At 41.8% G+C, this 12555-nt stretch overlaps 1 protein-coding gene across 1 annotated transcript in view; it reads right to left on the bottom strand.

Moving 5' to 3' along the window:
- Positions 1–1122: 1122 nt before the first annotated feature.
- Positions 1123–12555, bottom strand: part of LOC146654050 (uncharacterized) — a 35697-nt gene continuing 24264 nt past the window's right edge. Inside the window, exons 48-67 of the mRNA XM_085429282.1 lie at positions 12308–12442; positions 11333–11548; positions 10374–10552; positions 10014–10116; positions 9738–9896; positions 9444–9606; positions 9147–9250; positions 8881–9060; positions 8586–8810; positions 7817–7996; positions 6774–6965; positions 5889–6038; positions 5687–5790; positions 4989–5191; positions 4302–4522; positions 4029–4175; positions 3740–3904; positions 3434–3585; positions 1487–1655; positions 1123–1286 (exon numbers count right to left, since the gene is read on the bottom strand). Coding sequence (XP_085285408.1) covers positions 1123–1286; positions 1487–1655; positions 3434–3585; positions 3740–3904; positions 4029–4175; positions 4302–4522; positions 4989–5191; positions 5687–5790; positions 5889–6038; positions 6774–6965; positions 7817–7996; positions 8586–8810; positions 8881–9060; positions 9147–9250; positions 9444–9606; positions 9738–9896; positions 10014–10116; positions 10374–10552; positions 11333–11548; positions 12308–12442 — 3311 coding nt within the window. The remainder of the gene's footprint in view (positions 1287–1486; positions 1656–3433; positions 3586–3739; positions 3905–4028; positions 4176–4301; positions 4523–4988; positions 5192–5686; positions 5791–5888; positions 6039–6773; positions 6966–7816; positions 7997–8585; positions 8811–8880; positions 9061–9146; positions 9251–9443; positions 9607–9737; positions 9897–10013; positions 10117–10373; positions 10553–11332; positions 11549–12307; positions 12443–12555) is intronic.

Here is a 12555-nt window from a genome sequence, read left to right as displayed (position 1 = left end):
ACGCTATTATAAAGCAATATAGGATTTCTAGGAGAGATGATCGATGAACAAGTTTTAAGAAAGAAATGTCCAACTCCGATCTGAAAATCCAAATCACAGCACTACATAAGATCCATTTAAAACCGCAATAACCTTTCTGAATTATTGAAAGAGATAAAGTTGCTGTCGTGCTCCATGTTTTAATAAACTCAGTTAAAATTATCAGTAAAGCTGATATTGCTGGGTATCTTAATGAACATTTTCTATCAGCTAGTTCTGTTTTTAATGAAAATGTGGTCTCAGAGTTCTAATTTGAATCCCATGTCTTTTTCATCTATTACCTCCATATCAAAAGAACCCATTTGTCTTTAGATCAATTTCTTCAAAAGGTTTGAAATCCATTCATCCAAAAAAGTCATCTGGACCTGCCAATCTGATTCCCCGTCATCTAAAGCTAACAGCTGATGCAACTGCTGAGCCTGTTCCTCATATTATTATTTCTCCAGATTTTAGGGTGATTTAGTGTCCAGACTAATATTGCTCTAAAATCTGTAAAGCAGCCTATGTTCTCCCCTTCTAAAAAGTTTCATTTTAAAGAATTATAGCTAAACTTTCCACTCTTGTTAAAACTCTGGTATTTGCAATAAGCTCTTTGATGGCTTTAGATCAGTTCATAGTACCATAATATGTGTGGGTTACAAATTATGTTGTTAATGCATTTTTCTGCCTTGTTTGTTGATCTATCCAAGGCATTATATTCTCTTAGTCAGACTCGGTTCTCTGGGCCAAATCTTATTTAGAAGCTGAACTGGGGCAAAATGGAAAGGTACTGAAGGCATATACAACTTTTAGAGCAACATATGGTACCATCCAGATTTTGCTTTTTGTTTTTGGAACTGGGGTTTAGGGTATCTGGTTCGATAGTGTATGTATGCTGTTATGTTCCTTTATTTATTTATCAATAAATATTTTTAATTTGTAAATTTATAATTTTGTATTGGTGTGTCTTCTTGGCGTGGTCTCCCTTAAAAAGAGATTTTATTCTCAAGGGACTTACTGTTAAATAAAGCATAAATAAATAAAATAAATAAATATGTCTGTATACACAAGTTGTGCATGGGCCTAGCTGTATGTTTATCTAAGTCAGTGCACGGTTTCTGAATATTTGAGGGTGCAAGATGTGCATGGGACTGTGTACCTGCAGAACTTTCCTGGAGGGCAGGGTGAACACTCTCTCTCTTCCTGTAAACCTCCCAGATCTGAAAGGGTGTATGTCCCATTAGGACAGGGCTGAGGTACCATTGTTCCTAGAAGAAAAACAAAAGGTGGGATAAAACAAAAGCCTTTATTGGTCATCTCATCTTGATTTTGAAATAAACCAAGTGGATTAACATTCTTGTCAAAAGAAAGACATGAGACTAATATTGGTCTCATGTCAATGAATATGTCAGTGAGCTATAAATAAAAGTTTAAATCTTTTATTGTCCAGAGCTTCTTTTCAGCATACCTGCAGGGCAGAATGAATGTGGTGGGCAGGGTAGTGGATCTCCCACTATGGCCTCCTCACAGTAGAAACCAGGTCTGCAGGGAATGCAGCTGTCTGATCCCTGGTTAGGCTGGTACTCTCCTGTGGGACAAGGCAAGGCCATGGAAGAACCTTGCAGACAGTGGTGGCCCTTAGTTGGAATGAAAAAGGTGAAGGAACATCAGAGAAGTGGCACCCAATTTAGCAGAAAATTGATATTAAACTACGTGGCACAACCATTTACAGTGGGGCAAAAAAGTATTTAGTCAGCCACCGATTGTGCAAGTTCCCCCACTTAAAATGATGACAGAGGTCAGTAATTTGCACCAGAGGTACACTTCAACTGTGAGAGACAGAATGTGAAAAAAAAATCCATGAATTCACATGGTAGGATTTGTAAAGAATTTATTCGTAAATTAGGGTGGAAAATAAGTATTTGGTCACCTCAAACAAGGAAAATCTCTGGCTCTCACAGACCTGTAACGTCTTCTGTAAGAAGCTTTTCTGTCCCCCACTCGTTACCTGTATGAATGGCACCTGTTTGAACTCATCATCTGTATAAAAGACACCTGTCCACAGCCTCAAACAGTCAGACTCCAAACTCCGCCATGGCCAAGACCAAAGAGCTTTCGAAGGACACCAGGAAAAGTATTGTAGACCTGCACCAGACTGGGAAGAGTGAATCTACAATAGGCAAGCAGCTTGGTGTGAAAAAATCAACTGTGGGAGCAATCATCAGAAAATGGAAGACATACAAGACCACTGATAATCTCCCTCGATCTGGGGCTCCACGCAAGATCTCATCCCGTGGGGTCAAAATGATCATGAGAACGGTGAGCAAAGCTCCCAGAACCACACGGGGGGACCTGGTGAATGACCTGCAGAGAGCTGGGACCAAAGTAACAAAGGTCACCATCAGTAACACACTACAACGGCAGGGAATCAAATCCCGCAGTGCCAGACGTGTTCCGCTGCTGAAGCCAGTGCATGTCCAGGCCCGTCTGAAGTTTGCCAGAGAGCACATGGATGATACAGCAGAGGATTGGGAGAATGTCATGTGGTCAGATGAAACCAAAGTAGAACTTTTTGGTATAAACTCAACTCGTCGTGTTTGGAGGAAGAAGAATACTGAGTTGCATCCCAAGAACACCATACCTACTGTGAAGCATGGGGGTGGAAACATCATGCTATGGGGCTGTTTTTCTGCCAAGGGGACAGGACGACTGATCCGTGTTAAGGACAGAATGAATGGGGCCATGTATGGTGAGATTTTGAGCCAAAACCTCCTTCCATCAGTGAGAACTTTGAAGATGAAACGAGGCTGGGTCTTCCAACATGACAATGATCCAAAACACACCGCCCGGGCAACAAAGGAGTGGCTCCGTAAGAAGCATTTGAAAGTCCTGGAGTGGCCTAGCCAGTCTCCAGACCTCAACCCCATAGAAAATCTGTGGCGGGAGTTGAAAGTCCGTGTTGCTCGGCGACAGCCCCAAAACATCACTGCTCTCGAGAAGATCTGCATGGAGGAATGGGCCAAAATACCAGCTACTGTGTGTGCAAACCTGGTAAAGACCTATAGTAAATGTTTGACCTCTGTTATTGCCAACAAAGGTTATGTTACAAAGTATTGAGTTGTATTTTTGTTATTGACCAAATACTTATTTTCCACCCTGATTTACGAATAAATTCTTTACAAATCCTACCATGTGGATTCATGGATTTTTTTTTCACATTCTGTCTCTCACAGTTGAAGTGTACCTCTGGTGCAAATTACTGACCTCTGTCATCATTTTAGGTGGGGGACCTTGCACAATCGGTGGCTGACTAAATACTTTTTTGCCCCACTGTATTACACATATGTCTGGAAAATAATAGAGAAGACATGGGGAAGTAATTCAGTTGGAGAGAAGTCTATATGTTCAACCTTACCTTGGGACAGAGGAATGCATATGGGGTAGTTGAAGAGAAGTCAAAAGGGCAGTAGAAACCAGCAGCGCAAGGACCACTGGGGCTAGCCAGACCGTCTGTAGAGCAGTAGTGGCCAGCAGGACAGGAAGAACAACTCTCCATGGACACACCTCCTATGATGGGTGCACAATAGATAACAGTCAGAGAATATTGTGAAGGAGATAATGGGAAGCAGACAGCATGAGATCAGAAGTGGATCTCTTTTAAATTCAAATCCAGCAGCATGGAAATGCCTTTTCATGACATGTGCAAACATTACTGAAGTACCCGTGGAGTTGCGAATGCTGCCAAGAGGGCATGGAATTGGAGAGAGGCACCCTGCTGGACAGTAGTGGCCCACAGGGCAAGGGCCATTCCTGGGGAAGTTTTCAGAGCTGTGAGGGGCTGGTTCCATAGCTCCACCATGACAGAAATAACCCTGCAAACATAAACCTGGATGGAAAAAAAGAAAAGAAAAAGGTGACACTACCAGTTTGATGCCATGTGAGGATGCAGATGTGAGTATTTTGCTAAAAAGCCAAAGTTTTGTTAAATCAAAATTTTAATCTCTGTTCACCTTGTGGTATGGAGGCTCCATATGCGGCACAGTACAGTCCAGAGGGGCAGGGTGTGCAGGCAGAGAGTGTGTGGGCACCTGTCTGATTGTTGAAAGTACCTGAAGGGCAGGGCTGAGGCAGGGCTGTCCCAGCAGGACAGAAATGACCTAAAGAGAAAGCAGTTACTTTATGTTACTGCAGAAATACAAATTTGGACAATACTGTTGCTATACCTAAAAGTTTAAAAATATTTAATTTGTGACTGACTTAACGTTTATTTTTACCATCCTCACCAGAGGGGCAGGCGGAGGGCTCTTTAGTGGCTGACGATGGACACGTGGTTCCTTTGGGGCATAATAAGCAACGGGCTGCTCCCGGGGCAGGACTGTAAGTGCCAGGCTCACAGGGCTCCTCATGTGCTGAGCCAATAGGACAGCTGTGGCCAGCAGGACAGAGGTAGCCATGGGGACCATTGGATGGAGTGGGACTGGAGCTGCCGCCCAAGCACACATACCTGTAGGCACAAACAGAGGAAAACAAACTGCGTATAGATTTTGGCACAAGCTGCCACTAGCAAAACTGTAAGTGAGGGGAAATCATTCAGCCACAATTTCAAATTATGTTTTGTGTGTGTGTGTTTCTTGTTTTGCAGTACGGCAGAGTGCAGCTCATGGCACAAAGTCTGGCTTTATTAATTCACTCAGGTTAAACTGAATGAAACAACAGAAGCCCTTAATAGCTAGCAGCAGCCAAGAAAAACGTATCTGAATTGTTCTGTGTTTTAATTTTCCTCCACAATATGCCTAAATGTTCCAGTCTTCTTATTTACAGTCTAATACCAGAAGAGAAAGAAACCAAACTATTGGCAGACACTGAAGTGATTGGAAGACATTAAAAGGCCTTTAAAAAAAAAGTCACTATCCACTCTGAGAAAGAGTGGATTTGAAATTGAAAAGTAGAAGAGTAATAGTAGTGTTTACCCAGCCTGACACGGGAGCGCTTGTGAAAGCTCTGCTATTGCAGGACTGTCACAAAACAGTCCAGGGGGGCAGGGTGTGCATTCATCAACTCCCTTTAGTCCTTGAGCGATGGAGAAAGAACCAACAGGGCAGGGGAGTGGATAGCCAGTGCCTGCAGGGCAGTACAGGCCAGGTGGACAAAGATGACTTCCAGACGAATTTCCCTGAAAAAAGTAAGAAAAAGTTTTAATTATCTAAATAAAAGAAATTTAAAAAAAAAAGTGTATCATATGTGATACATGACTTTTTTACACCTGTACATCATCTGTGTGATTTTTGTTTTTCCATACATACAATCAGACACATGCCGTCCTACTGTGAGCAATAAATTGCACATTGTTGCATTATTTAATTTGTCACTAGATTAAAAAACACTTCAGTTTCCAAAAAAAATGAATTTTATGACAATTTATTGTGGTTTAGGCTTTACAGGGTTAGAGTAGAAGAATGTATTTCACTGCAGAAGGTATCCTGGAAATGTGGCTCTTTTTCTTATAGTGTCTATCACACCTGATGGTACCACTGGAAGACCATTTATGACGTGCCAAAAAAGAGTTTTTTCTTCACAAATAAGACTGTAATACTAAGTTAAAGGTTGAAGGTCCCCTAAAATCATTAGGTAAATTTTACTGGCCAGCATCACAGAGGACAAGCATCACCTGATACTCAGTAGAGTTTGGACTGGTTGATCCAGCAGGACAGTAGTATCCTGCTTCACAGAGACCTGTCGGCTGGGATTGCCCAGACTGAGAGCAAAACATTCCTGCAGGCAACATAAATAAAATAAAGTCATCATAACAATAATTAGAAATAAAATAAGCTGTCATACTGGTTATGGTGAAGCAAAATGTTTTTATGTACCAGCAGGGCAGGAGAGACAGGTTTCAGGACTGGATGCTCCGAGGTGGTTCTGCACAGTCCCAGGTGGGCAAGGGAACTCCAGTCCTAGAGTCAGACCTGCAGGGCAGTAGTGACCAATAGGACACAGCACAGGCTGGACAGTAGCTTCACCTGAGCCACATTAAGAAAAAGAATAAGTACACACATTATAGTTTCTTTTTCTTCTTCTTCTTCATTTTGCTGCTAACATATTTCCTCTATTCCTCCTTTGCACAACCCAAACCAACTCTCAGCCTTGCCTCTCTAACCTCGTCTCCAAACTACTGCACCTGAGCTGACTCTCTGATGTACTAATTTCTAATCCTGTCCTCCCTCCCAGTAAAATCTTAGCATCTCTAGCTCTGCCACCTCTGCCTCCTGACTTTTTGTCAGTGCCACCATCTCCACATCATACATCATGGCAGGTTTCACTACCATCTTGTAAATCTTCCCTTTTACTCTTGCCTCTGTCACAAATCCCCTGACATGCATTTCCACCCACTCGACCCTGTCTCTTCTCTCCTTCACTTCTCTCGGGCACAGAGATGCAATTAACAAAGAAATTTAGCAACTTTGGAAAGTCCGTGTTGTGTAGTTTTAAATGTCTTAAGACATCAATAATTAAAACAATTTTGTGATACTGTGAAACAATGTCTCAGTTAGTTTGGCTGAGACAAAGAGACTTTGGATAAGCTCCTCATAATTATAAAGCTTGCTCTGATTATTATAATCATCCAAGAAGGACTTTAAAGAATCACCAGTGAACACAAGTGAATTTGATCTTGCAAATATTTTGGTAGCAAAGTATGGTAATGGATTCCTCTCTGGATTACTGCTGATCCCTGCAGGTAAATCCATGTTTCCCACCTTGACAGTAGTATCCAGGGGTACAGATGGTGCAGTTGTATTGATGCGTGTTGCCCGTTTGAGAGCTAAATGTTCCTGCAGGACAAGGCACCGGTGCTGGTGTTCCACTGGGGCAGAAGAAACCAGCTGGACACACAGCCTGATCTGCTTTGCTGGAGCCCCAGTCACAATAAAAGCCCACCCAGCAATCACCTAGAAGACAAGAGAGTAAAAGAAAAACAAACTTCTATACAGAAATTTACAAGTTACAATGTGTTGTTCAAAGATTTATGCACATAAAAGTTAAATTATTACAGCTGACATTTTGGGGGGCCTTTTTACAGCTTTATTTGAAAGGATAGAGTGAAGAGTGACAGGAAAATAGAGGGAGACAGAAAGGGGAAGACATGCAGCATATGGTCACCTGCTCATCCCAGTTAGCTAAACCGGCGCCCTGACAGTGCCATTCTGGGATTTTCCTACAGCATGATATGTGCTACCATAGAATATTAATATTTTAATAAAGATTAAATAGAGTTCAAATGAATAGATTGAAGTAGCAGAGATATTGCTGATCTTTCTCTCTGACTCTAACAGACCACTAGAGGTACTGCAAAGGAAAAAGGCTGTGATCCACAGTTGAAGTGAATAGTCCCAGTAACATGTGAATATGTGCTGTTGTCTCAGTTTAAGTACAGTGCCACTGGGGGTGTGGTTCCCCTATAGGAACATGTAAAGTGTCATTACAGGATATTAAACAGATCCTTTGCACATCAAAGTAGCCATCTGGCCATTTAGAAGATTTAGCTGTACAGACAGAGACTCTTAGTAAGATCACTTCATTGCTTGTGACGATAAGAATAGAAGAATAGAATAGAATCATCTTTAATTGTCCCACAAGGGGAAATTTGGTTGTAACAGCAAGAAGAAAAACACATATACAAACAAACAGGATACAGAAACATACACAATTTTCTTACATATTTACATCAAGGACAATAGTTATCAACTAATTTAGTCAAAACACTCTCACTGTATCTAATTCTATTATCCAATAAATCTACCTGCTCTGAGACCTTGCTGGCAGAAAATCCCAGGTGGACAGAGAGATCCAGTTCTGTTGTCAGTGGGGTTTGGCACTTTGGCACCCGTCAGACAAAGAAACCCAGCAGCACACGATCCTGAAGGCTCAACCAGACCTTCAGAGCCACAAAACTGCCCTGCCGGGCATACTAAGCACTGACCTGCAAACACAGACAATGACAGATTTCACTTCACTTCTAACAGCAAAACAAGCTCAAGATCAATCAGCACAGCTCTGAGGGTGCTGCATGTGGCTAAAGGTATCAATGTGTGAAGTAAACTATATTAGAGGGCACTAGAATAACACAGCAGAAAGACCGAAGTAACAAAATGCATGTAAACATTCACTCAATGACTCAATATAGTCTTTGATTTTTGTTTTTAAACTATGAAAGGAAGAACAGCAATACTATTGTGCATCAACACAACTCAGACCTGTTTTTGTATTTTTCATATGATAAATAAGCTAAAACTAGAATATCCTATTTGTTTCTGTATATTTTTGTATCTAATATATAATAATTCCTTTCATATTAATTTCTTTAACAAATGCATTTCCAGATATGCAAATTATCAAAAGAACCTCAGGTCTGAATAATAGTTGATTAAATTACCATAAATCATGTGTCTGAATCAAGCATTCATTGCCATATTTAGACTTCAATCTAAATTAAATAAATACAACAACTAGCCATGAATGCAACATAACTGCACTTGTCTCTATTTCCTATAAAAGTTCTGTTATTTTACCTGCACTAGTGAGACCCTGCAAGGGGCTGTAGCTGCCTTTGGGGCACGGGAGTGGCTGATTGTGTGGACTCTCCTCCTTTGGACAGAAATAACCAGCTGGGCAGGGCAGAGGGCTGGAGACTCCGGCAGAGCTCCCTCTGGTGGGGCTGGGATTCAGAGGCTGGCAGTGGAACCCAGGGGGACAGGGATTACACTCGTTCTGCCCTGGCAAATCCTGGAACCAGCCTGGCAAAGACATTCAGACAGTGAGGATATCGTCAGAAATGTCAGTTTTGTGTATTAACATTTTGATTACCAAGAGGGCATGGTTTGCAGTCATGTTTGCTTTTTCCTCCAGTCTTATTTTGGTAAAAACCAGGCGGGCAAGGTGAGGGGGCACTGCTGCCCTCTGCACAGTAGTGGCCTGCCGGACAAACACCTCCCGATACACTTGACATTGGAGTAGCAGACTGGGATCCCTCTAAGCAGTAAAAACCTAGCAGTAGAAACATTTAAATGTGTTCAAGTCAAGCAGGATAATAAATCATTTGACATAACATAATAATGAGCATCACTTTTTACCTGGCGAGCAGGGTCCAGACACTTCAGAAAGGCCAGGCTGTGAACAGTAAAAGCCAGGTGTGCAGCCTCGACACAAAGAATGATCAACAATGCCGATCTGCTCACTGAAAGCAGAGGTGGAATTTGAATTGATCATAGGTCATCTTGACTGTAAATGGATTTGATTACATATGAAATAATTCAAATAATACTAAAAGGCACACAATGGGCACTATTTAGCCACCAATATTGGACTATTTGTGTTGTTTTACATCTTCAGATCATTCGATGTTAATTGAGGTACTGAAAGATGTCCACCTGAATGTTCCTTTTGGGCATGGTTGTGGTACAGATGTGCCTGCAGGGCAAAAGAACCCAGGCGGGCAAGGGAATCCTGTCACATTGTCTAACGGTGAAGGTTCACTGGCTCCCTCGGCACAAACAAACCCTGCAGCACATTGCCCAGTGGGGGTAGTCCTCCCTTCAAGCAAATATAAATTAACAGAGTAGAAAAGTACATATATTTTTCCAACAATACATCAATACATTTAAACAGCAGTTGTCTGCAAGAAAGATCTGTTGAACGAAACAAACATGGCCAGAGAAATGTACCTGTTCCTCTGCAGTACATCCCGGGGTCACACTGTAAACACTGCCATTCCTCAACCAGTCCTGATATGTTTCCATAGGTCCCGGATGGACAGGGATGCTGATATGCTGATCCACTGGGGCAATAAAACCCTCTCTCACATGGAAGTGGAAGAGTCGTTCCTGACAAGCACATTTCAAATAGGAACATTTGCAATCATTTCTTAGAAAACTCGCCCCAGTTAAAAGGTTACATCTGGGCTCCAGCAGCTAAATGCTTTGTCGTTCCATCAGCTTTACCTTGCTCTTTACAATAGAAACCAGCAGGACACGTCTCGCAGCCGGCTTGACCTCGTCTGAACTGGTAGGTGCCAGGAAGGCAGGCTGTCTGTCTGGCGCTACCCTGAGGAAACCATCAGAATCATTTTATTAGATGTTATATGCGGAGAACAACATGTATCATCAGTTGTAATCGTAGTGCAACAATATCAGTGGACAGAGTCACAGCACAGGGACTCGGATGAAACACCAACCTGCTATATTAATGCACTAGTCATGAAAAAATAACAGAGCTGAGGAGGGGGGGGTTATGTAAAGACATCACATGCAATATTTATTGATGACTGACAGTAGCTTGAAGCCTGACACTACACGGCTGACCTTCTCACAGTAATGACCAACTGAGCAGGCATGTTGCTGTGGTCTTTCAGAGATCTGTCCCTCAGGACAGTAGTAGCCTTCTGCACAGGGGCCACTTGGCTCAGCCATTCCTTGCTGGTGACAGTATTGACCTGGAGGACACAGCTGGCAAGCCTCAACAGTGGATCCACCAAGGGAACCTGGTGGATAATGTGCACATTGTAGTTAAACTGTTTATCTAGGAGTGATGGTGACGCATTCGTGCGCGTAAGGGTGTGATAAATTAAGAAATCTGAATTTTAATGAAATGAGCAACATAAATTGATTAAGAAGACAAAACTGTTGTTTTGCACACCCACGTGCACAGGGCATTTGCTCACTCAAAAGAAAAAGACTTTAAAAAAAATCACCATATCACTTTGTAATTAAAGCCTTAAATAGATTACAATGTTATTTCAATGCAAAGTGCATCCCAAGTCCCTCATCAGTTTCTAATTCATAACTGTACAAAGGAGCTACAACATATAATAATAGGATTCTAGTTGTCTGCCGCAAGACAAGAATACAATTACACAATTAAGCCACTTTGTGACTGCAATTATTCATAGGCGCCCAAGGGGGAAAAAATGCTTCAGTGGAAGTTTTCATATTTTTCCACATGACTGAGCTGCAAAGGTATACACCAGTTCAAACAAGGACGTCAGTGGGAAAACTGATGATGTTCGGAGCAAAGGGGATTAGGTTTTGTTTTTCTCAGTTTTACTATTTTGATTGCGTACTCATTCATCATCAATTCATGGCCTGGGTACAAGCCAGGGATTACTGATTTGTCCTCAGTTGCTTCTCCTTTTTGATGGAAGAGAAATCACAATGCACAAGCTTCTCTTTTGTTAATGAAATCAATAAATGTACTCAAAGAACAATGTATTTGTTATATTACTCACAGATTACAGCTACATAACAAAAGTGCAACAGCTCACTTTTTACAGTTCCCAGAGGGCAGGGCAGAGGAAGCTGGATTCCAAGGGGGCAATAGTGTCCTGTGGGACAAGGGTTGGCGTGGGGTTCAGAAGAGCCTCTAGGGCAGTAATATCCAGCTGCACAGGGTCCTGCTGGAGCCTCTAGGCCAGTCTGGTTGCAGTAAGAACCAGCCTCACAGGAGTGAGGGTAAGCAGAGCCCATAAGACAATAGAAACCTGAAAAAAAATCAGCCAGACATTGTCCCTGAAATGATAACACTTCAACAAGAGAAAGTTTCCAATTAACTAAGTGATCCCTCCAGGGACAGAGGGTTTTCTCACTCTCAAACTTTTATTCTCTGCTTCTTCTGTTTCACACAACTACCCTCACAGCTTTTCCTTTACGTTTGAAGGAATGTTATTACTTGCAAATCTGTTCTTTTAGGCTCGTATATCAACAGTGTTACTTTTATGTGCCTCACCACCCAGCCATCTGCAGCTCTTTATCGCCCATTCGCTCTACTGTATTGTAAAGTCACCTTGTTATGTAAAGTGACGGGAGATGGAAATGAAGTCTATTTAAATAAAATCGAATGCCCTTGCCATTGGTTTAAGGTGGGGAATTTGAACCTTTCAGAGTGAGATTTATTTGGGGGGTTTTGTGCTGCCACTAATGTTTTTTTTAGTGCGCTTATTTGACAAACTATATTTCTCTCCTTATTTATAGAGCAAGCCATTAAACACTAAAACTAAGCATTCATCATTCAAACCACTTTAATGTGATTTAACATTTCAGCCATAATTTTCTGACCGAATCGCTAAATAAACCGAGACTAAGCGGGAATCAAACCAAATTACATCACACAACCTGCACCAATCAGATGAAGTAAGTTGTGTGTCTTACCATTTTCAAAAAATTAGGCTATCATGTCTGAGCAATGAAGATAACTAAAGTATCACATTAAGTGCATAAGTTCACTGCCAGGATTTACCCACCCCTAGGGCATATATCTCCTCTGTAGGTGGAACACGCATACTGTGGCGTCTTGAGACTCGGCGGTGAATCAGTCACAGTCTGATCTAAATCTTCCCGTGACACTGCTGCTGCTTTGATCCCACTAGCATCTCTCCCTGTAACACAACATGGCAGATAAAGCATGAAAAATAGTTGAGTTATAATCTTTGTCTACCAGACAGGACGCCAAAGAGGAGCCTCATTTTTTTTCTCTACAATGCCTAATAAA

This window comes from Rhamphochromis longiceps, linkage group LG14 (genome assembly GCF_057381845.1).
Source record: "Rhamphochromis longiceps isolate RC_006_pf linkage group LG14, R_longiceps_female_GT1.1, whole genome shotgun sequence".
Taxonomy (NCBI): Eukaryota; Metazoa; Chordata; class Actinopteri; order Cichliformes; family Cichlidae; genus Rhamphochromis; species Rhamphochromis longiceps.
The sequence above is the reverse complement of the archived record's forward strand: the minus strand, read 5'-3'. Positions and strand labels throughout refer to the sequence as shown.